Raw genomic sequence first — 26,047 nt, 5'->3', positions numbered from 1 at the left:
GAATGTAGGTCAGACAGCCTTCAGGTAGTCAGAACTCCATACCAAATGTTAATCTGGTTGTTGCTGGAGCAGATTGCTATTGGCATGTTTAGAAAGTGAAATATGCACAAATAAATAAGTCTTCACTTGGGAAAGAACATAGTATGGTGACCTACTATAATTCATATGTCTTAAGAACATATGAATCAGTACTGACTGCAGATGCTGAAGAATATTGTTGATTCTATAAGAAAAACAATGATGCTGTCATACAATTGCTTAAAAATGTAAAATTAATTTTTGCAGCCTCAGTGGACACTGAAAAGCAATAAATAAGTGGGTCCATGTGAGACTGCATTTGCCTCAGAACAACAGAACAGCTCTTTGTACATCAGTTTACCTTCAGGAAATTTTACAAAAAGGTTGCTTACATTACAAAAATCAGTTGCAACAAATTATTAAATGTGACAAATTATTATTACTGCAAAATGTTAAAACTCTTTGCAGATGGTCTCAATCTGTGCATTTGTGTGTCTGTATGAGGTTGATGTTTGTTGCTCCAACTAGTATTTCAGCTGGTGAGTGGTGGGAACAGCAGTGATGTCACAAGTCTAACCTCAATTTTATCTACAACTCAATACTGACACTATGTGGAATGTGGATGGAGTTGCAATCTGAATTCTTAATGTGCTTTGTTTTATAAAAAAAAAAAAAAACAGCATTTTCAGGGTATGCAATTTTCTGACCATGTTTATTTAGAATAAACATTGGACTTGATTGCAGATGCAGTTTTTTATATGTTTGTTCTTTTTTTTTATGCCTGATTGAGGTATTTTTGCAATGTTGTGAGCAATTGCTGATGTTTTCTCAAAGCAGGAAAAAAAAAATAAAGAAACTTTTCATGCCTGGGGTTTGATGTTGTCATACTTACTTGCTGGAGGCACACTGGACATTTGTCAGAACAGTGAAGTTATTCCTCACACTTCGAAGGCTTGCCAAAACCTACAAAGGAAGTGAGAGAGGTAATCAGTGGCATCCTTTGTGCTCGTTACTTTAGCAGCCGTTTTATTTGTGTAATACACAAATATGGTCAAATATAACCAAGCCAGATATTTGTTTTATCTGGCTTGGTTTTATCCAACATGGTTCAGCAAATATTATTCATCAATAGGGAAATAAAAGAAAACAGGAACATTCCAGAAAGCAGACAATGAGGTGTTTACCTGAGCAAATGGAGTTACAATCAGGTCATCGCCATGTCTGCATGGGGAGAAATACAGTAAGTAAATTATAAAAAGCAAAATGCCACAAATATTACTTTTCTATGGACTTATTTTCACACAATTGGAAAATAAAGCATCTGTTAGAAATGGTAAATACTGTGCAACAAGTGCAAACATAAAATATGATGTGACTTAAATAACTTCCTCCTCCTGTTTCAGTGACCCAAACTACAGTGGCATTCAGACAATTTCTAAGTGAGTAAACAATTTGATCTACAAGCATTTCACAATTGGGAAGTAAAAAACATTAAATGACATCAAATCTGTATTTACCCTGCTGACATGTTTAATGGAAAATTTGTTGGAATGTTTAGCGATTTTATGTTAACCAAATGAAAACAAGCTAATACATTTTATAGGAATATTTTTGAGAGTAGCAAATTTTAGAGTGCTGTGAGGCTTCTGGACTCATTTATTTTTAGGTAAGAGCTCTAGATTAAGAGCATGACCAATGCTTTATATAACTGTAATTACATTACAGGTTACACAATTCATTTGCAGAATGGTCAGAGGTGAAAACAGATGTGATTGTGCTGATTTTATTTACACTGAGCAAGATACCTGACTGCTTTTTTAAGTCTTATTTATTTAAAAGAAAACTTCTGTGTTTCATAGAGAGGATACACAGTTAAACTTCAGTATCATATGCACAGAATGTTATCATTTTGTTTGTGAGAAGTCAAATTTGACTTTTATTAAACTTTTGTTCCCTCAGCTCTCATTGTGCTGTAGGTATCGTCTAATGGGAGTAGAGTAACATCTTATTTCACGAGTTGTGAATAAGTCTGTCATGACACAGTCAAACATGACATAACACCTGTCATGAACATGAGTAAGTCTTCATGAATATTTATGACTGTTGTCATAAACTTTAGCTTTAATAACATAGAGCTACATAATTTTTAAAGTTTAATCAGTAATACTTTTATAATAAATTTATGTCAGATCATGATTTCTCCGTTAATGTCAAGTTGTCATAACAAAGACATTTTGAATAATGTCAACTTTGTATTAAAAGTGTCATGATTTACCGAATGACACTTTTTGACAGGTGTTATGTCACGTTTATGATGGTGTCATGACAGTCTTATTCACAACCCGTCAAATAAAGTTTTACCGGGAGTAGTGAAAAGGGAGCTGCGATATTGGATTGTTCAACACTGTAGATTCAATCTTGCAATATCAACAATCAACTTGGAGAAATTAGCAAATTCAAAAGCTCCTAAAGGAGACCCTCGTAATTAATGAATACAGGTATTCAAGTCTCTTCTGCAGCCAAAAGAGTATGAAATCCTGCACTTAGATTCTAAGATACAATGCCTCCTTTCGTAGTTTGGGAAGTCAGCTGTTTTATGAAATTTTCTTAGCACAAAACCCTCCAAAGTCAAGAGATATTAAAAAACTGAAGAAGTTGGAAGCAACTACAACTTGGCCATGGAGGGTTAGTTCACACTAAATCATTTGGTTGTGCCAGCACAGGCTGTGGTTAAGATACCGGAATCACCAACATCTGCAGACTCAACAGCTACAGGCCTCCGGATTTTGTGTGACCTTCAGATTATTTTAAGAACAGTACCCAGAGAGCTTTATGAAAGCACTGACTTCAAACAATCAACACTTTTAGAATAAATAGGATGACCAACACCAGTGTCTGATCTCACAAATGCTCTCCTAGAAAAATGGTCAAATAGTAGAAACACATTTCTAAACTGTGTGGAAAACCTTCCCAGAGGAGTTGGAGCTGTTGCAACTGCAAAGGACAGGTCAACACCATTAATTAAAAAAAAAAAAAGGTCTCAATGGTACAATAACTTACAATTCAGAGGCAATGGAGGAGTTTCGTGACATGGACTTGGGGGAAAGCTCATAGTCGCTGTCAGAGCGATACAGGAAGGACTCCCGGCGCTGGTTATGTCCCGGGAAGTTGGTGTGGAGCACCAGACCCGAGCCGGGAGACGCCTGGGGGTCCAATGGGCTGCAACTAGCTGATGGGCCATTCTCCACATCAAAACTGCAAACAGAGCAAAGTTTTAAAGTGGTTAATATGTTTTCTTATTTAAATACTGACGGTCTCCATAATCTAACTATTAAACCATCAAAGATTCTCAGCTCTGAAGTTTAGACAAAATATACATAAGACATGAGACACAAAACATAGATCAGTCCACAAAAGTAATTTATCCTGATCAGTGTTTTATTATCCAACACATCATTTGGTTTTACTGACAGAATCAACAAAGAGGACAAATACTTTCATACCCCATGATGCGTTTGTGCACTCCTACCGATTCATGTCACTGAATATGCACACAATGCAGTGAAATGACTTAACATGAGCGTTCCAGGGAGGGCAAGTTGACATGCTGTTAATTTCTTGATGAGTACTAGAGAGAATGAAGCTTCTGTCTAACAAGATGGAAAAAATGGAGAAATGAAGGAAAACTGCTAGTGGAGGGAATGGACAATATAATGTCCTGCTGGGATCTTCTAGCAAACAAACTTTTTTTTATTCCTGTTAATATGCAGTGCTGAAATTCCCAATGTCTGTTTTTTCTCTCTCTCACTCTCTCTGGTCTGCCCTCATTGCCCCTTTTGTGTAGTAAAGTCAGGTCGGCAAAAAGTCTGGTGCTTACACAACAAATGAGAGCATGAATAAGACTAAGAACTCAGATATATTCACTTTTACGTTTCCACCAAAACATGCCGAGTCCTTCCTATGCAGCCCCAGATAAAATCATGTATGCAAAACAATTTTCCAGGTGACAAAAATCACCTGCATGAAGTTGGAAATTGACTGGCATCACTTTGTTTCACTATAAACAGCGATCAAAAAGGCTCGTCCCTTATAATTGTAGGCTCTATGTGGGAAATTTGCAGCTGAGGACTTTTTATTTACTTTAATGAATGCCGTTCCTGCACAGAAACAGACTGGACTTTTTTACCCACAGCGAGAAAAACAGGAAGTTAAAAAGACTCAACAAATAACTGAAAAAAACTTATACACACTAGTGCCAAAGACTAAAAAAATTGTGCAGTTAGTTTAGAAGCCGAGCCTAAGAAGAGGAGCTTTAGGAGCTATAGTACCAAGTAGGATCAAAATAACATTAAAGAAGAGAAACAAAAGCTTTAAATGATCTAAGTACTGTTTTCTGCTTCATATCGATAGTTAGAATTTTACAGGGATATAGATCTATAAAGAGAGACGGTATCAGAAGTTGCAAAAATAATGCTTTTCAGATGTTCAATATTAAAATTCTTTAAACCACATGCCAAACTTAAGACCCGGAGGCCAAATCCGGCCCAGAATAACACTGTAAGTGGTCCTCTAGACTCTAGGGAGCCACTTAAATAAAACTTAAATAAAACTTTAAGAGCAACAAACTCACCATGGTACTGAGATGGTATTAAACAAATTTTAGACACCGACTAAACTGAAAGAACAGTTGTAGTTTGTAATCTGAACAAAATTTGAAACGAAACCATGTCCAGCAGAACTATTATGAACTGCATTGTGTATCTTATGTGTATTTATTCGTAAACTTAAACACTACCAACATTTGTTTCTAATCAAATGACATGCTTTCCAGTGACACATTTTCTATATTTCTATAAACAAAATTCTTCTTGGACTTATCAGAGATTTCTTCAGTGATCAAGATTACTTATTTAAAACAGAATAAAAACCAACTAAAATCTAAACAAAGATATTTAACAATAATGCCTTTGTTGTTTCATTTAACACTTTTTTCTTGGTAAAGTGTTAAATGGAAAAAAAGTGGTGTTTTACACATCGTGTTCACATCAGCTTAGTTGGTGGTTGGTGTTTCTAATCATGTTGACAATCTCTGAACGATTTGCTTCTTCATTCTAATCATGCAATAACTTCACTCAAATCTAGCACCAATGTTTCAGTTTAACAATAGAATAATTATGGAAGCTCCATGCTTTCTTTTTTCTAGACTTTTCCAGACCTTGTAAATATTTAAAGTTTATTTCCATACTTTCCCACACCTTTAAGACTCTGTGGGAACCCTGATGACAGAGACCTAAAAATGAAAAATATAGGAGCAGTGTGGAATTTCAGAGTAGCAACAATAAAACTTATACAGTATCATTTACCCTGAAAGTGTTGTGCAATAAAGGATTGACTGTTCTGCCCTCAGGTCAACCCACTGCTTTGCATTATTATCACAATCTACAGACAACATAGTCTGAAATGAGTGCTGCCTAGGTGACTAACATCTCACATTGGTGTAGTCTTGCTTCCCCTCAAACTAAAACAAGAAAAACTTCACCTTTTTGTTTCAAATAAAAAAACTTAAAAATACAAGCCCAAGAATCGAAAGGGGAGTAAATAATCTTTGTTGCTACTAAAATGTTTAAGAAAATAGGCTTATTTAAAATGCAGAAAAGTACTAACGGCAAAGTTCATGTGTGGTAAAACTATAGCTTTTACCAAGCTATGCTCAACTAGACTATTTGAGGAAGACTTTTACCACCACTGAATTAGCAGAACAGTGCATACCAACAATGGTCTGGGTTTCATTTCATGAGGGAAGACTTTTCAGCTCAGTAACTCATGTCAGAAAGTCACTGCTGTAGAACCAGTATTAAATGTGCCATTAGAGACAGAGGGCTGTTGCATTTTGCATGAAACTTGGCGCAGAGAAGGAAAACAATTATATATACAGTATATATATATATATATATATATATATATATATAAAGTAGCACATCTTGTCGCAAATCTTCACATTCTTTGAAGTCTTTCACATTTTGTCTCATTTAAATTGAAATATCGAATGCATTTTGATGAGATTTTAAGTGACAGGCCAACACAAAGAAATGCACAACATGGCGTACATGTATTGAGTCCCAGCAGTGAACTTTGTAGAAACAGTCTTCACTTCAGTTGCAAGTCTTTTTTGGTTTGTCTCTACCAGCTTCACACATCCAAAAACTGGAATAGTTGACAGTTCTTCTTAGCAAAATTAGACCAAACTAAGTGAGCATAATTTGAAAGCACTGACAACAATTTTCACTCTATTGAGTATTACTAAATATGTGTGTGAAATTATAAAGTGACAAAATGGAAAACCAATTAATTAATATGTATACATTTAAAAGAATTTGTATGCCCCTTAGTGTTTGTATTTAAGTTAGATGGGTGTTCTGTCAGCTAGAGAATAAAGCAAACATTGACAAGAGTTTCATTTCTAAGCGTATAAAGTAATAGCATAAAACGCCTCTACAATAAACTGAAGTTCAAAAGTTACCATTTAAGGACAGTCTGATTTTTATATAAAAACAACATTTTGAAACAAGTATTACTCTCCTGGGAACACATAATGGCAATGCTTAGGTCTTGTTGAACATTTTACACATGATGTCAAGTTAACCCCTAATAGGGAGATGACTGAGGAAAGCTAAATATAGGATTCTCAAAGATCGCTCGATACTTCATGACAGAAAATGTCCACTCATTAGCTCCGCTGAGATAGCAAAACTTAGAAACACCAAAAGCTGACATTAAAATCTTACATCATCTACTATGGTTGTAAACTGCACAACTCAATGCCCCTGTGGCCTTCTTTATAACTGTGTGCTCTTGCAGTCAGCAATAAAGAGAGAACTGATTCATCCAGTAGACTAAATGACATTGTCAGTTTTATGAGACAGGTGCTTTTAACAGCATTTTTTATGGTTTAGAAAGTAATTAATGACACACAAATAGTAAGCAAGCCTTCTAGTCCAAAGGGAGGACATCGAGGAAGTAAGACTTGAAAAAGTTTGGGAACAAAGATCCTCTGCTATGTGATGGAGCGAGAGCTGTTTGGTGGTTTGGTGGATTAAGAGATTTGTGTGGCAAGCTGCCAAGAAACCACAAATTTATTATCTCCCTCTGTAAAGTTTATATCTTGATAAAGCAAACTAAAATGACTTAAAAATAAAACAAGATAAGATAAGATTTATTTGTCATTGTCATCAACAGATTACAACGAGATTGAGATTTGCTTGACTCGAGTTAAGATGCAGGTTATGTGTACAATATACAAAGATAAAGAAATAAAGGTTTGGTGGATTAAGAGATTTGTGTGGCAAGCTGCCAAGAAACCACAAATTTGTTATCTCCCTCTGTAAAGTTTATATCTTGATAAAGCAAACTAAAATGACTTAAAAATAAAACAAACACAAAAATGTTCCATAGTACAGTTCCTACTGTTGTAAATATTTCCAATTGGCTGCCAGAGAAGATCTCAACGTTTTCTCTGTCTCTATGGAGACAGGGAAAACCTGTTGCTGTGAACTGGGAGTTTGCAAACTGAATTAAGACTACAAAGCTTCTTCCATGCACACAAGACAAACATTGATGTTTGGAAATATTTAAATTTACAGAAAAGCAGGAACAGTGATGGCGTGGAAACTTTTATTAGCAGCATGTCCGTAAAGCAACCAATTGTATGCTGGCTACAGAAGCACATAGCCTGACTAATTAACCAACTAACATCAGCCTCTATAGAGCAGAATAGAAAAAAATATACTATGTGATACAGCAAGCTTAAAACCTCACCAGTTTGAAGGAAGTTTTAGAGGCATTTTTGTTTAATTCTGTATGCCAGGACTATAATACATTATACAGATAGCTGTTGTGATCAGTGCTATATAAATTTTGGAAAAACATTTTTTGGTTTTAAATTAAATTATTGAAATCTTGTTACATATTTGCCAAAAACCTTTTGTACAAATACTATCAACTTACAATCTCAAACAGGCATGTTAAAAAGTAAACATCTAAATGTTTCTCCAACCACAGGAGTACCGGTAAAATCTCAAGGATGAAAACAGTTATTGTTTATCCAACCTGAAGATAAAAACACCCACAGTTCAAACACTTGATGAAAAAGAGAGTTTTCCGCTTTGAAGGGAAATGAGTAAACTCAACAGACTCATGGAGTTTGAGAATGTGTGGACAGAAACTAAGTGGAAGTAGTTAAAGATTTTTTTTTTTTTTTTTACTCGCTGTCAAAAGTTGTTTTTTTCCCCCCCAGAGTCCTTAGAGAACACATTTATGGAAATTCCCTTGTAAATTGATTTCTCCTAAGCAACTACAATGTGGGTCTCAGTCATACTTTTTTCATTTTGTTACTAAAGAAATCAGAAATTGTCCTCTTTTGACGCCAGGGTGACACAGCATTCCTTTCCCATAAGCCATCTGCATACGTCAGACGGTGAGTGAAGATGGACCCCTGACATGGGACAGAACTGCTTTCTCTCCATTTAGTGATTAGTTGCTTGAACCTCGGCTTTAGCAAATCTAACCAGCACAAAATTATATAAGATTCTAGAAAACTGCTAAAATGAATAAATAAGAGCTACCCTGGAAAATGCCACATAAACGAATCAATTAATATTCTTCAGTAGAAGGTATAGGAAATTGAAGGGCCACATTATGAGGTATGATTGTTAAGGGGTGGATAATTGGCTGAACTCACTTATTTAAGGTAGTTGATAATCTGCATTAAATGTGATTTTATTGGCTGTAGGTCACATCAGTCATTTCATGTTACTGAAACTGTTTATTATCTAACAGAAGACTACTAAATTTGATAAATTATTTTTTCCATATTTTGTTTTTCAATGCAGGTTAGTTCAAGCCAAACAAAGATTAATTATAGACATTACTGGTCTAAAGCCTTAGATGTTAGTTAAAACATTAATTGTAAAATCAGAAATTTAGGACATTTTAAATTCCGTAACAACAGTGTAGCTGCTTTCAACACATGTTTTTCTTATGATTAAGACAGCCAGTTGTATTTCTCTCTTCTTGTAGGAAATGCGACTCCACTTCCCATCTATGAGACAATGGTATTGTAATCAGCATCCTGTTTGACAGGACTTTTGGTAAGTGTCACAGCAGTTTCTGTAAAATAAAATTGGTTGCCTCGCAGAAAAAACATCCTGAGTTCCTGTTTTGGAGGAGTTGGTATCTGTTCCATGACCATATTGGGTTTCTCTGGGTATTCCAGTCTCAGCCTGCATATTACATTATTTGGAGGTTCTCAGTTGCCCTTCAGGGAGTAAGAACATGAATCTTACACCTTATACAAATTAGCTACTATAGAAAGTATCAGAATATTACCAAGATGGCAAATAAATAAATAAATGTTTATATCACAGCAACAAGAAGAAATTAAAAGATTTTCCTTGCTTAAAAAGTGAACTATCCTGCTTTGTTGTTTGCAATCCTGCCACTCAAAAAACAATCTACAGAAAAAAGCATTTAGTCCCTAAAAAGGTTAAAACCAATTAGATCATTCACTTTTTCCTAGTTAATCTAGCAGAAAGAATCAATTTTATTAACTTGCAATTCAAGAACTTGGAAATGTTGCATTAAGTGTTGGCTGTCTGGTTGAAGTTAAGTTATAGTGGCATACTTTTTAATCAATTCTGAAACTTTTTTATGATAGTTAAAACTGAAGATCTCAAGAAATGTGGAAATAATAGGAAGATATGGGATAAATAATTATCCCATAGTTATTGTGCTCCAATGCTTTTTCATTGGAACCCTTATCTAAAGTGTGATCATTATGAATGCTGGAAGGAGGGACAGTTTTTAAAAATTTAACTCTGACTCTAACATGAGTCAGTGTGTCAATTTGGCGGAGGACCCAAGAGCAAGCAGGAGGCAGGAAAGATCATCCTGAAGTAAAATGTTAACAATAACAGAAGGAAAACAGTCACAAAAAAGCAGCTGACATGGAGGGTGTCATGTTACCATCTGTGTTAACATGACACCATGTTACCACAAGTTGGAAAAAGATGTTGGAAATAGTTGAACATAATTAAATAAACAAAATCAAAAACATAAGAATTCACTGAACATCCCAATAAACAACAGTTAGTGATAAATCTAAGTCTTTCTGATTGTGACATTCCATATATAACTAAGAGACAATAACCTAATTAATACTCGAAAGATGCCACGTTTTCATGGTATGGTGTACTTTGAGCTAAAACTGAAAAGTATGATGTAATCCTTTTTTTTTTACAAGCCAAAAGCAACTGCTGATTTAAACAAGATTTTAACTACAGCATGTATATTTATGAATATTATTTTTTTTAATGCATGCATATATTGTTTATAAAATGACCTCTGATATAAATAGTTTTTTTAGTGAATGTGCTTGTCACATAGAATATTTCACTATTTTCTTAGTTTGCACAAAAATACTGACAGACTTTCTTGTAACATTCAGAAATATTTTTGAAAACCGCTCCCTTTTTCTTTCATATTTGTTGAGACAGGTGGAGGAGGGGCAATACTGTGTTACACCTTGGTCCATGAAACTGGAGAAAACTCTCTTCACTCCAGTGATTTTCCTGGAAACTCATTAAAAGGACTTTAAAGTGTAGAATTCGTGTGACAGAAAACTTTTGCTCCGCTGAAACTATCGCTTTTTAAGAGCTTGGTTACCGCCTCCTGACGACTTATAATTTATGTTTCTCAGCTGAAATCAGCTATCAATACACTATGTGTTCTTCTAAAGACGGCAAAGTAAACGTAGGAGCAAACAGAAGCATATTTACATAAAGCATTTTTAAATAAAGCTGACTTTGAGTGGTTCTTCCAGTTATGAGACAAACACAACTCAAACATTCTCTTTCACCTGCTCTTGCTTCTGCTTAGCCATTTTTGAACAGGTAAGCATTAAATAACAACACTTGGAACTAAATTAATTAGAAAATTTCTTACATCATTTTCACTTGAACTTAGTTACTTCTGGAAAAAATGAAGCATTATTGGTCAGGATAAGTGACAACTACAAGGTCATAGACCAGACAAACAGTAGAATACAAGCTACAATTTTCTGTAAGAGCTAACGGAGGAAACCTATGCAACGCTGCTTGTCTGTAACTTAACCTTCATTGATGCATCTATACTTCTTCATGACAAAAGTAAAAAGATATTATAATTCAGCCCCAGAAGATTGCAGAATGGTGTTTAGAACTTAAAACCCATATATAAAGGATAGACAGATATATGGGCATTCAAACAAGTTTTTGACATCTGTTTTTTTAACAAACACGGACATTTTTACATGTAAAATCAACTACAACAAACACTTTTGTTACACCACAGTCTATCAAGAAGATATAGAAACTGTTTTATTATTATAAGACATGCCTAAAAAATAGAAACTGTTACCTTTCAGGCTTAACTTGATTTCACCTAACTTTAACTGATCGTCTTGGGTTTCCTGTAAAGGAAACCCTTTGAGGTTGTACAAACAGAGGCGCTATGAAAACACCTCTCGTTTTTCCACCATGTTTTCTGAGTTTTGATGTCATTTCTTCAGATTAATTTTAGTGCTCACAATGACAATGAAGCAGACTGCCTAATGAGGTTAAAAGTTGCTGAAAATTGCTGGCACTGCAGAGGATATACTGACATGGAGGTAATATATTTGTCCATTGTAGGAGATTTTTTAATCTCCCAACCAGTCAGCTCAATAAAATAAGACTCTCTAACATTCCTTAGAAGGAGTGATAAGTTGATCCCATCAGCCAGAGTAAAAATAGTCACCGAATTTCATGTCCCAAAGATTTCTCTGACATTTTCCTTCCATAAATCTCTGGCAAATATATGTCACATAAATTGGGGTAATTGCCAGAAGCAGAGTACACAACCTGATGCTGACCATTTCTACTTGAAATCCACAGAGTCTAACTTGAAAAATTTAAGACTTTAGAGAAATGTTGCAAGATTTGCAATTTGTCACAACAAACAACAATTATAGGACTGAAGTAAAGCCCTAAGATTTTTCTCTATGTAAATGTTGATGCTGCTTCATAAGATGAGTGCATCTGAAAATTTTACATGTGCATATAATATAGTTAGAAAAAAGGTTAAAGAGAGATTTCAACTGAAAGTCCAATAAGCAGCGAGAAGCAGCATATTCTTAGTGTTTGAACTTTTACTGTAAAACCAACATCAGGTTTATTAAATGAGCTAAATAAATATGTCACCACTAATAGACATATTTTGCTTCCTAATGCAGTTGTTTGTATTATAAATAAGTTTAATCTAAACAGAGACTTTGGGCTGGCTGGAGTGGTGATTTCTTTTGTGTGTTTTCTCTCTAAAAATGATCTTTTATGTTAACAATCTGAACCAGTATCATAAATATACCAAAAGCTAGTTTTTGTTGCTCTGGTGGTTCCCCAGCTTGCTGCTGCACTTTAGAGAGATTGATTCAGCAGAACGCTAATTTCTTAAATGTTTTTTTATTCACACTGTAACCCAAAATTAGTTTTTTCTGTTGTTCTGGTCAATTGTGATGCAATTACTAAATACCAACAAATATGGGATCCATTTTATTAGCACATTTACAGTCACTGGCAGTCTTAGCAGTAAACTTTGACAAATAAATTCAAATATCTCCTTCAACCTTTCATCCTCTGTGGCCAGAAATAGAAAAGAACTGGACTTCAACTAGATACACAATTTAATCATAGAAATGAGGCCATTGACGCAATCACTGTCTTTATACTTGCACGTTAATGTACAAAGTCATCCAGGAAATGCTCTCATTCACAATCATTTACAGTCTAAATACTCAGCTCCTCCTCATGTGAGCACAGAGCTCACATGAGGAAGCACAGAGCAATGGTGGTGGCAAAATGAGTTATGATAAAGGTTATGAACACACGTTGACATAAAAAATTTGAAGTGAAAAGAGGAAATTAAATAAACTGCTACATTACAAATAGTAATAAGACTGTTTTCTGTAAAATAATCATACCAGACAGTGACAGAGAATACAGAGGAAGAAAATATTTTTGCTCCAAACATTTTATCAAGATGGGAAACAGCAGTGTTGCATCTCAATAATGCCAGTGCATTCCCAAGTAAGCTATCCAAAGTCATGGTTCCTCCTTCCTGTCAAACAAACACATAACTTTTACAATATGTCGTGTGCTAAGCACTTGTGTGTGATAAATCTATGCTGGTAGTTGATGTTGTGTATGTCATCAACCATGTTTAACTGAATAGTCTGAGTACTTTATTTACACAGCTATTTTGTTGTTTCAAAGGTGGAAACGTTAGAATCTATTAGACTTTAGAGCCATTGATAGCTTGGGGAAGTGACTATACAGTAATTCTCACAAAGGTCAACAACTGAAAAGCATTGTTAGTCTTGTCAGAAATTTCTATTCCTCTACATCTATATTTTGTTCTCAATTTTTCATGTGTTTTTTTTCATTTATGCCTCAGAGTAAGTAGAAATTTTTTTTAATTTAAATTAGAACAAATGCTTTTCCTCGCGGTCAAAGAAGCCACAACTTGTCAAGTGCATCTTCTAACAATTTAAAATATTAGCTCAAATAAAACCTCTGGACTGCATACACAGAAGTTGTAACATTAGAGTTTTAAATGACAAAATGATTTGGTTATTCATTGTTTTATTGTTTGTGCTTTCCACATTTAATAGTAACACTGAATATATGAATGTAGCTCAGTATAATAATTGCAAGGTAGGAAAATTTGTGTTGGTAAAACTGCTTATTTGGTCAGGATTGCTCTTTGTGATCCTTTTTGGTGTTATTTTGTCCCATCCAGATTATGACCCACTATCGACTCAAAAAAAAAAAAAAAAAACATTACAGAGCACCTGTAATGTTTTTTATATTTTTGACCTCATATAATTACAGTACTAATTATTTGGGGTCATACAAATGATGTTTTGTTTTTTTTGTTTGTTTATTTTTTAATCAGACTGCTATGCATTGGCATCAAACTAGCTAGCTAAGCAGCTAGCTTAGCATTTGAAGACTAGCCAGCTACATTTTCTGTCTTCATCATTATAAAATGTTGTGAAGATTTTCATCTGTGCAATAAAAAAATATTTGATAATTTTGTAAGTCAATCTATAAATAAGGCTGGAATTTTAGAAGATGACAGCTAAGCTACATTTCAGCTCAGAGAACCAGAGAATGCCCATTTTCCTATTTTATTTTACTCACTTAGTCATCGTTTTAATTTGACAAAACCAGATTATAGATAGTTGTAATAATTTACCCAGACTTTATGGAGCTTCAAAAGTGGGTCTACACTATTCAATGGTCCACTTCTAGAAATGGAAGATTAATTTTAAGAAAAGGCTCCAAATGTTTCTATAACTCCAATGGTAACATCCTGAAAACCACTAACCTCCTACTCAAAAAACCATCCTCATTATCAGAGGCACCCACAATATTTACCACTGACCTTCTCAACTTCCTGTAGTATTGCTTGTAATTTTCAACTCATTATCTTAATTGAAATCACAATCATCATCAAACTCACTGGCGTGGAGCAGCACCTAATTTCAGCTTTAGTCATTCACAAACACAATCTGAATCCCACACCACATAACCACAGCAGCTCTGTGACTGCTCAATGTATTTTTGTTTATAACTCTGCTTAACAAACTTGTCAAATGGTGAGCGAAGGCTGCAGCAAATAACATAAAGCTAAACCACAAAACAATTCAATACATAGCTTCTCTCTACCCACGGGCAAGCAAGCACAAAACACTATTCAAAGTCCTACCATGAAAGAGAAATGGGTCACCACACTGTAAAGATCTCTGCTTTAAAATGTTCCCAGTTCCAGTGCAGACTCTGTGTGAAATATATATTTTAGGCTGTGAGTCTTGAAGCTCTTACTCAAAAAATTAAACCAGAAGGTCTTCTGTGGAGTGATTTGTAAAACCGCATCACATGTAATTGTGTTTTTATCCTCACATTTACAGAGATAGAACTTCAAATTTACAAAGCCAGAACACATTGTAGCATCATCCAATTATCCTTCACTGTAATGGACTGCTCAGCAGTGACATAGGGTAATAATTAAGTCATTCATAAACTACTAAACATAACAAAACCTTTGGAATTATTCTATATGAATCCGGGTCACTGATCACAAATATTTGGTTTATCCTGCCTCTCTAAGAGATTAACTGTCCTGGTGGGAAGTGTGAGAAACAATGTCTGGGATATATACACTATGCAGACTAATGCATTCAAAAAGAGCAATGTGCAAATATGTCATAAACTAACAAAACCTCATATATTCACAGAGCAAATTGTCAAATAAGGGAGTATCCCTGGTGTATTCAGAAATCTCAAGTGGTCATAAGCTTCTCTGATATTTAAGATATGCAGGAGAGCACAATATAGCATGTGTGTACTTCTCTTTTCTGCAGTAGAGGCCAGTACTTTCCACAGGAAATCCTCAGTCACAGAGGTGGAACCAACCCAAACAGAGGTGGAGGATTAACGTCTCCTTAGCCCAACACCTTCAGACATTCATGAATACATACTAAATTTAGCGTTATGACTTTAAAAGACAGACACACTCCCTAAGTATTTTGTGTGTATACGCAGGAAATCTTTATGAACTGATATCCAGTTCTTAAAAAAGGCAAAAGAAAGTTTTGTCGTATTTCATTCAAATTAAGGTCCTTTCAGTAATCTTGCAGAAAATATTTACAGTTTTACAAAAATCTACCTTTAATTATGTTAAGTCTATATATGGTCACTGCTTGTTCAGCTTTTCCCCTATTCATGTGCTATCTGAGCTAGAATACCTATAGTCCTCTTGGGGTGAAACCCAGCCTAGTTTTTCTCTTGGTTTATTTCTGCCCTGATGGAGTCAACATGAATCAGTTCCCGTTTCTGGCTTCCTGAGCTGCATCATTACTTACTAAACCCAGGCTTTTACTAAAATGCTCATATAATATTTAAATATTTTTTTATGTATAGTAAAACTTCCAACTGTACTACAAGAGAACCAATTCCTATGTTTTACAAGCTGTTTTAATTCAAATAACCAAATTTAAACACATTCAGCTGAATTAAAATCAGAGAAATATGTTTTGAAAAGTATTGCAAATAATCAGGAAAAAAGTCACAAATCAGACACAAATAAACATACACAATTTATACAATGTAGAACTATAAGCTGGATAGTACATCACCAGCAAAGTACCGTACTTTGAATCAATTGACTTTGATTGAACTATAATCAAAGTCAATAGATTTGATATTAACCATTGTATCAATACAAAACAAAATGAGTAATAAATAAGTAAATAAATAAATCTTACCACTGCATGTTAGCTAAAATTCAACAAAGCTCTTCTCATTCTAAGATTAAATCTAGGCCACAACATCATTATCCCATCATGTCATTTAGTAATTTAGTCAAGATCCTAACCCTCTGAGAACTGCTGTACAGAAATATCACAACTATTACTAGCAAAGTTTGGAGTTGTGCTTGAATGAGGTTTTGTTGCTGCAACTTGTGGACAAATCTGCCCTCCAGCTCGGTTAAAGAGGAATTTAAACATTGAGACAAGTTTTGGTTTTTGATTCCTCCAATAAAGATTGCTGCATACTTATAGTACATTCACAGCTCATAAACAACCACTACCTAAATTTCATTCAAGTTTGTGGTTCCAACATGACAAAATGCTCAAATCAGTGTTTTATTTTATTATAGCAAAACTATAAAATCTGTTAAAAACAAATAAAAAAAAACGTTTTGCTTCACAAACTTTGACCAACTAGCACAAACCATAAATACAAGCATTCTCCCTTTTAAGGTCTGGGGCAAAAGGGTTCAGAAAAAAAAAAACAATTAAGGAAGGCAGACTAGAAAGCCTGCATTGCAACTATGTCAAATATACAGAAGCTGCTAATGCCTAAAGCGTCACAGACTCTTCAATGTCATCATTTGTTCTTCTTTTTTGTGTTTACATCCTCCAGGTCATTTGGTCACCAGTGTGCCAAAGAGATGAGGCTATATTTACACGACAGCTAAAAAAAAATGCCATGATAATAAACAAATCCTTGAAACACTTCCAGAGTAATTTGCATGGCTAGCAACTTGACTCTCTTCACTGCACAGAAACGGTTTGATACATTCCTCTGCAAAAATTGCTGCACGCAGAAACATGTCAGCTAGTACTTGATGCTTTTCTCATGAAAACTGCATTAGGGTGCATTTAACCACATATCAGCAGACTGTGGTTAGTGATGGTGTGAAATACATAAATGCATTGTTTAATGACATAGAAAAAGGAAGTAACAGGCATTTTAAAACACTGACTGAGAGATACAGATATGAAACAAACCAGTAAGTGCTTCAATGAAGGAGAAAATTTGAAGTATGTTCGAGCAGAACTATTAAAGGATTTAGAAGCCATAAAAAAACAAAACTCCCCAAATGAACATCAACAAAAGCATGATAATGCATGGAAGTCTATACATGTGTGAACCAAGTTCTAACCTGTGAGGATGGCTGTGATTGGCGGCGTGAAGTTTTCTGATGACCTCCTCACTGAAGTCAAAATGAACTCTTCCTCTGGCACAGGGTGAACGCCGGTACATTTCCCCGTCACAAGCACACACTCATGCACACACTACCCTGCACATATCATCACATTTGTAACCAAAAACATCTCAAACTAATCCTAAAGCATCCCAAACATATCAAGCTATCAAATGTCACACACTCTCCCACACACAGTCCCAGTAGCGATAACTGCAAAGTAGAGTCGTGGATACACAACTCTGATGTCTGTGCTAAAAAAACTCATTGAGTCCAGTAATACGTGACTCAGGCATGCTCCGTGACATTCACACAACTGTTACCTATAAACCCTTTGTAAAAGAAAAGTTTCTCAGCAGATCATCCATTGGCCACACTGTCCGTGGTGCTAAACATGCAGCAAATAGGTGTCCGTACATCTTCTCCACACACTCAATCCCCTGTTACACACAACAACAATGTCAGCAGCAGTCCACACGTCACATCACGGAACTCTTTCATCCCGTTTTACATTTGGTCACACTCCTCTCTCTCTCTCTCCGAGCTCTCTTTACGGACTCTTCTCATCACAGACTTTACTTCCTCCCCATGCTGTGTGTGTGTTTGTGGGGGTGTGTTGGTGTGTGTGTGTGTCTGTGTGTCTATGGGGAGCTCTGTTCCCTTCAGGCGACCAATAGAGTTTAGCAGGAAGCTTTAAATTGTGGAGTGGAGTTGCTGGAGAGGAGTCATAACTCATCCACTGCTGACAGCCTTTAATTAATCCTGTATCAATGTAGTACACACAGAATCATAAAGAAGCAAACAAAGAGCTAGTCAAAACATGAACTGACCAAACTGTGGTGAGATGAGAGTTAATTTTCCATAAAATTGCTTCTCAAAGGACTAAAATAGTCTGCTGAACAGTACATTGAGTACAAAATGGGATTGTTTCTTACGACAGAACATTGTAGATAAAACATTTTTGGCAGTAATTTATGAATAATCATTTGAATTGTAAGGGATAGTTTATGATTTGTTTTGTAAAACGTGGCTTAATAGCTTCAGATTATTTTTGTTTGTTTTGATAAAAAAATAGAAATCAGGCTCAGGTTATTCCCACTGTCTTATAAAGCCATGTCAGTGTGCAAATACTTTGTTTTGAGTAGACTTTGACAAATTGTTAGTATAATGTCAGCAGTTAAATAAAAAGCTTCTTAATACTTACAGTAATGTCAAAATTTGCAAGCATTAATTGCTTACTTTACTAAATATATATTTTACAATAAAAATAAAAATGTTATCAAATTTATTTTGTTTTATTCCAGGATCCAAACAGGGAGGTTGGTATTAACAAGCAAGTCCTCCTTAAATGTCAGTCTGTGTGAAAACTAGGTGGCATCTGGTATCATCTCAGGGGGCCGCAGTGCCTGTTCACATGAAAGGGTACGGAAACCAACAAGACCTCAGTTTATGAGAAGTACACTTGTGATAAATAGCAGCACATGACAAAATATGCTAATAAAACATTTTATAATCACAGTAAAGCTTAAATAGAAAAATCAAAGAGCCACAAATCTCCTTTCTGTCAGTTTTGATTGCAATATATAGAGCTCATAATTTCCAACATAAAAAATTAAACATGCAAAATAAATCATTTCTAAACCTTTACTTCATATTTATTTTATTTTATTCACATCATTGTGTCAGACAAAAATCTGTCATCATCTGCATACAATAAAAAAAAAAAAAAAGAAAAGCAGATCGTATAAAATATTAACCTGAACGCTGACTCATAGGCACCTGAATAATTGAGCAAGTGGAGAAACTGCTTCAAGATTCTAAAAGTGAGGGAGAAAACTTTTTTTATTACCCTGTTGTTTATTCAAACAGTTGTGACCACTGGGTTCAAAGCAATAGGTTAAATTTTGGAACTTCGATTCTCATTTTCTTTTTTATCTTTCAAACTAATATTAAAAATGAATGCTAAATTGTAATCTCATTCTAAATCATTTTGTTCTCCACAGTCTACTTTGGGAATAAGAAGCCCCTTCATCTCAACAGGTTACAGCTATGTAAATTACAGGGTAAGCACTGAATGTAATTCAGCTTTTTCAAGTGATATGTACTTAACTCTATCGGTTTCTATGGATCTAATAAAATACATGAGGTAATGTCGGATGGAGTCATAATATTGATATTCAGTTTGCAGGCTCCTCAAGCTTAACCTTTCTGCAGCAGAGCGAGCATGAGCAGGACTCATAAATTCAAATTCTTATCTCAAATAAAATGTGTCACTGGTTGAATGAGAAAGGGTTTTACGTTTCACATCTTTCAAGAGGAGGTAATTAAGCTCCGTAGGAAAACCATCCTGAGTAACAACCCCAGGTGTTTCTCAAAACCAACAACACGACAGGACAAGCAAGCTGCCACATCACTTAACTAAGAATGACTCAGATGGATGACACATTAGACTGGTACTCAGACAACCACACAATGGGAGGAGTCCAATCGCAGAGACTGAAACCTGAATAGCCACTATGTACAAGGCACCTCAACCTGCTGCTTGTAAATACACTCAAACAAGATAGGAAGAAGATATGGTAGCCACAGGGCATTCTGCATACTGTGTGAAACAAAGAATAGACACCTCCCATTAATGTCTGAAAGATTATCCCAAGGTAGAGAACATATAGAAAGCATTTCACTTCACTTATTTACTTATATTTTTTGTGTTCTTATGCAGCACTTATGGCAGCCCTGGAGGATAAAGACTTCCTGGAAGTTCAATAGTTTCTTCGTTAGCAATCATTTTGCGGCTTTTTCTTTTTCTAAACACAGTTCTTGTGGTTGTGATGACCATTTGTGGTTAAACATTTTGTAGATAAATGTTTGAGCTAAATGCTGCACTCTTGAATATTCTATGATATCGAGGCTTGATCTTAAAAATACCAGACATTTGATCATTTTTGACTTTTCAGATGAGCTTTTAGATGTATTATTTCTGACATAAGAAATGTCTTTCAGTAGTAAGGTTCCTATGCATTACATAATTTAAAACTACTTAAATATTGTTGTTCAATTAAATCATTAATTATCTCAAATTATTTTATCAAAACCTATTTCCATTTATTATAGCTCCAGTTCTCTTTATGAGGCATTTTACTCTCATGGAAAGACAGATTATAATCTCTGATACGACTAAAATTATAAATCACCCCCTAAACAATATTGACCAAATACATCACAAAATATATTTAAATAATTAAAATAAATAAAATTTCAAACAATCTGTATATATAAACTGTAATATGCAGATTTTTCATTTTGATTGAGGAAATATTTAACTTGGCCATAACAAATTTTCCATCTTAAAATTAATCACTGAAAAATGTAGAATAATTACATTAGTGATATTAATAGAATTGTTAAGTTCTTTTCAAACAATCAGAAAACAAATATAAAAACAGCAAAAGCAAACCCAAAGCTTTCTATGAGTGAAAAGGGTAACAGGAGGTTCCTGCAGGGATAAAATAAATTAAATAAATAAATAGCTGAACATTTATATTAGCCACCTCTATCATAACATGGAGGCCAAGTAAGCCTGCAATGCTAAGCAACTTGACTCTGTTTAGTTTCAGTTGTTCACCCTCTAGTATAAACATCATGCCAAGGCAGTTGTCACGCTCTATACACAAACCTGACAACATAACAAAACTACTTCAGATACCACTTCTAATTTTAGTCAGTGATTAAGTATTTGTTGGGTTAGATGTTGTTAACATCCTTTTCACTATTGGGCGGAGAACTCGTGAAAGTATGCTCACACCATGACAACTTTCATACCTGAACAACAACAGAAATCTCCAAGGCCCTCCCAAGATATAAAACATTTCTGCAAGTCCTTTTCATAACCACTAGATGTCACAATTTCATTCTACAAATAAACTTGGCAGTAGGCAGGTTTTGTGAACAGCAATGGCCACAAGATGACAGTGTTGTATCAGTATAATTTCCAGAAGTTGTCATACTGAGACCTTCAATTCACATCTACAAGAAGTGACATGAAATATACTGCTCATAATGTAAGCACAGGTCTATTCTTTGTTGTTTTTGCTGGCTTAAAATGGCAGTGATAACACTGGTGAGAGGTTATGTAGAAAGTGATCGAAAGCTTACGCCTTGCATGCCTAAATAATAATTAGCAATTAGAAGGATGGTGTGCTCTGAATACTGAGCTTTTACACTGCAGCTGTTCTCAATACAAAAATCTACAAGCCTATCATTAGACCTCAGCAATGTATAGATTGAAAAATGTTGCCACAATTAACCCTTTTAAATTTAACTGGCATCCAAAATTTAATGGGTTGTACGAAATGCATTTAGTCAATGCAAACACCATTTAACCTTGCATACTCACCATTATTTTAATTTCGAACTTTGATGGCGTTTCATTTTGAACATTGAATAATGAAATGTTTGCATGTATATTGTCAAGTCTTTGTCGTTCAGCCTTAGCCTGCTGACCTCAACTGTTATCATCGCACAAATAAATAATCCTTATCTTAAAACAGGAAGAACAGCAGCAAACGGGACCACAGCTGCTTGTGACTCAAGCAGACAGGCACAGTATCACCTCTCATTTCAACACTTTCCTCACACACACAAACACAGACACACACAATCATATTAAATCAAGATCAAACAGTGAGCAGTTTTCCTGAAAGCAGTTTAAATATAAACTTTATAAAGGAAGGCAGAGAGCTCCAGTTCATAAGGGCAGGCTGACAAACAGATAAGTTTATCAAAAACAATAGAAGATGACAGGAATGGCGAAAAATATTTTTGCTGATGGGGGAGAAATAGATCAATATGACAATCAAATCGTCCAACTTCTATGTAAGTTATTTGACTCCCAGATATAAGACCGATTCTGTAGCATAGACCTTTATCTATTTTAACATGAATCTCTAATCAATCTTATCAAGGTTTTTGTCACATATTGTAAATAGGCAAGTACTATGCTTTAGTAAGGTAACCATAAATTCTCTGCTACATGTCAAAAGAGCTATAATAAATGAAAAAGCTCTTCTACATTCAGGCATTTAGCATAGAAAAACCAATTGCTATTTCAGTTTATTTTACCAAAATTAGGATTTTACCCCATTTTTCTATTAGATTTAGGGGGTTTCAGAGGCTTAAATAGTTTTTCACAGACTTAATTTTTTATTAATCTTTGTGTATTAAATATCCAAACAATCAAATCTGAAAGTCTGGACACTTAAGGTAAGATTTAGAGCATTTTGAAAACAGGCAAAAACTAGTACCTCCTGAAACAATTGTCCAGGGTACCCTCCATTTCATTTCAAACATGCAGTCGTCGAGCAGGGTGTCAAACTCCAGTCATCGAGGGCGCAGTCCTGTAACTTCTGAATGTTTCCCAGCTCCAACATGAATGAATAAAATGATTTAATTACCTCCTCAGCACCACAGAGTACTAGGAATGACTTTATTATGTTAAACTGATGTCATTCAGGTGTGTTGGCACAAAGTCGAGTTTAAAAGTTGCAGGGCAGCAGACGTTGACAACTGGAGTTTGACACGTGTGCTATGGAGGACACTGTTAAGAATATGAAAACAAATATTATTTACACCAGAGAAATGAGACTAATGAATTAATACATCCCCATGTGTGCTATGAAATGAGTAGATTTCAAACCATGCACACAGAATGCAGAATATGCTTTTGCAAAGAATGTATTTTTAACATTATGTTGGATCATGATGTTAAAAAAAAATACATTCTTTGCAAAAAGCATATTCTGCATATTTTTTTTTTTTTTTTTTTTTTTTTTTAACATTATGTTGGATCATGGCTGCACAGTGGCGCAGTTGGTAGCACTGTTGCCTTGCAGCAAGAAGGTCCTGGGTTCGATTCCCGGCCGGGGTCTTTCTGCATGGAGTTTGCATTTTCTCCCTGTGCATGCGTGGGTTCTCTCCGGGTACTCCGGCTTCCTCCCACAGTCCAAAAACATGACTGTTAGGTTAATTGGTCTATCTAAATTCTCCCTAGGGGTGTGTGTTGTGTGTGAATGGTTGTTTGTCCTGTATGTCTCTGTGTTGCCCTGCGACAAACTGGCGACCTGTCCAGGGTGTACCCCCCCTCCCGCCTGGAACGTAGCTGGAGATAGGCACCAGCAACTCTCCCGACCCCATTAGGGACAAGGGTGAACAGAAAATGGACGGATGGATGGATGTTGGATCATTATTAGACAACATTGCAAATGGCACAAAGTAAGCAGGTCGATGATCAACAAAAAAGATAACTGGTTCATCAGCTGATTTGGCTGATGAATAAGCAGCAGTTTTGTAAGAATCATGTGCAGTCTGAGTGTGAAACAAACAGATCCTGAACAAACTGAGATTTCTAGCAACAAAGCATGTCACACGAGCACCATCATCATTTTATTCTATCCTCAGGGTAAATACTGCTACCCAACATTGAAACAAGGTGGCCTGGTTCAGCACATGATGAATTTCTTCTAATAAACAGAACAGTTAAGGATTGAAGGCTGACAGTTCAGGATGACTAGTTTCTTAAAGTGTGTGTTCATTTATTGTCATTATATTAATCCCTAATATTAATCCCCCCTGATGGACTTATTTCACAGCATGTGATTGGTCTGAGTTATTGCTGGGTAAACTAAAATTTCAGAGCATCCTACAAGCCCCTCTGAATTTATATTTATGCCAATAAACGTATGCAAACTTGGGGATCCCTCAGACTCATTATTTTCCTGGCACACTTCAATAACTTCCAATGAGAGTATGTGTAATTCACAGGAGAATGACACCTGAAGAACATACTTACATCTGTTTGCATGAGTGGAGGCGGATCAAGGGAGGACTCAATGTTTCTCTCCAGTGCCTTTAATTCCATGTTGGCTGTACAAAGAAAATGTGTGTGGATCCATTCAGAAACACTCATTTCCAATACTCATACTTCTGGATTTATTTGTGCAAACAATGTTTTCTCATCGTGCACACACTCAAAGAATTCAGACATTCTTTGTGCATGTGGCTTCAGATCATTTATTTAGACTTTTAAACCTAAGAAATGACAGAAGCCATACCATTATGGCAGCTTAATAGCATTAGCATTTGTTGCTCCTTGAGATGAAGGAGCATTAAACAGAACAAAACAGAACTTATTTTAGTCATCTTTTAATTGAACTGAACTGAAGATGGAGAATGTCTAAACTTTTAAAATATCCAACACAATAGAGACGTTAATGTGACTCAAGTGACAACGATTTCCAAAATGCATCTGACTGTGTGGTAGGAAGCTACCACTCAATAAGAAATGCCCTTTATATATGTAGGTTTATGCAGAGTGACTGTTCAGTTGTGTAGTACTTCAATACAGATACTCTCTGTTATGGTTCTCAAAATGACCAGGTTTGAATTTGTTCACTGCCATGTTTTTTTCCCCCTTCTACATCACGGTTGAAGCAATTACAGTTTCCCCAGAAACCTCACCTGGACGTGTGAGCAGAGAGAAGCACAAACGAAAACCCCCCAAAGATCAGAGAGCTTTGGCTTCAGCAAGAGCTTCACTCTCACACGTTCATCAATCCATTGACATATCTGTGAAAGCTTCCAGTCGCTCTGGACAGAAGCAATGCAGCAGACGTGATTGAAGAGAAGATTACGACCTCTTCCAGGTTGCATTGCTGATAGACCCGATCATCAAATAAAGGGGGAATTTAAAATGCAATAACATTTGTCCTGCCGTCTTAACCACAGTACAGCTTCCCCTTCCTATTTTTATCTCTTTCACCATAAAACTAATTCTCCCAGATGAAAAGAGGGCACTGCAGTCATTCCCCGCTGTGATTAACCTAATCCCTTTACAGAGTTGGGCTTCTCTGGCTGGCTGCAATATTAAGTACTTGACGTCAGCTGCACTCAGGTTATGATAACCTGGGGGGAACTCAGAATTGGGAATCATAAGCAGTGTTAAAGCACAACACCTCACCATCATATACAGCCAGCAACAGTCTTAGAGAGGCATCGCAGCTTGAAAACAGGGCATTACATAACAGTAAGTAAATAACAACTGAAATGTTTAAGTGTCTTTTAGAAGAGTAAAGAAAAGTAAATGTTTATCTTGTTGAAATGTTAGATCCATTATTTATTGAAAAATAAAACTCATTTTATTGAGATTAAAAGATTAGTTTCTGGGATATGATTAGCAAAAAATAAGTCAATAAATAAATAAGAGATTCTTAATATACAATGTCAGTCTACTGAAAAGTGCTGTACACTTGAATACTTGGTTGGGGATCCTTTTCCTGTAGCAATGTTACCTTGCAGCAAGAAGGTCCTGCGTTTGAATCCCAACCTGGGGTCTTTCTGTATGGAGTTCTGG

At 35.5% G+C, this 26,047-nt stretch overlaps 1 protein-coding gene across 3 annotated transcripts in view; it reads right to left on the bottom strand.

The window, feature by feature from the left end:
* The window catches only part of pde4ba (phosphodiesterase 4B, cAMP-specific a), a 153,054-nt gene that overhangs the window by 53,522 nt on the left and 73,485 nt on the right, over positions 1 to 26,047 (bottom strand). For 2 of the 3 annotated variants that reach the window (XM_028027426.1, XM_028027427.1), the window contains 3 exons: positions 3,079 to 3,273; positions 1,203 to 1,239; positions 911 to 981 (listed from right to left, as the gene is read on the bottom strand). In XM_028027426.1, the coding sequence (XP_027883227.1) occupies positions 911 to 981; positions 1,203 to 1,239; positions 3,079 to 3,273 (303 nt within the window). Of the gene's footprint in view, positions 1 to 910; positions 982 to 1,202; positions 1,240 to 3,078; positions 3,274 to 17,598; positions 18,217 to 26,047 lie in introns of those variants that run through there. The other variant, XM_028027428.1, reaches the window with a different exon arrangement.

This window comes from Xiphophorus couchianus, chromosome 9, assembly GCF_001444195.1.
Source record: "Xiphophorus couchianus chromosome 9, X_couchianus-1.0, whole genome shotgun sequence".
NCBI classification, from domain to species: domain Eukaryota; kingdom Metazoa; phylum Chordata; class Actinopteri; order Cyprinodontiformes; family Poeciliidae; genus Xiphophorus; species Xiphophorus couchianus.
Note: the sequence above shows the minus strand (reverse complement) of the source record. Positions and strands in the feature narration are given on the sequence as shown.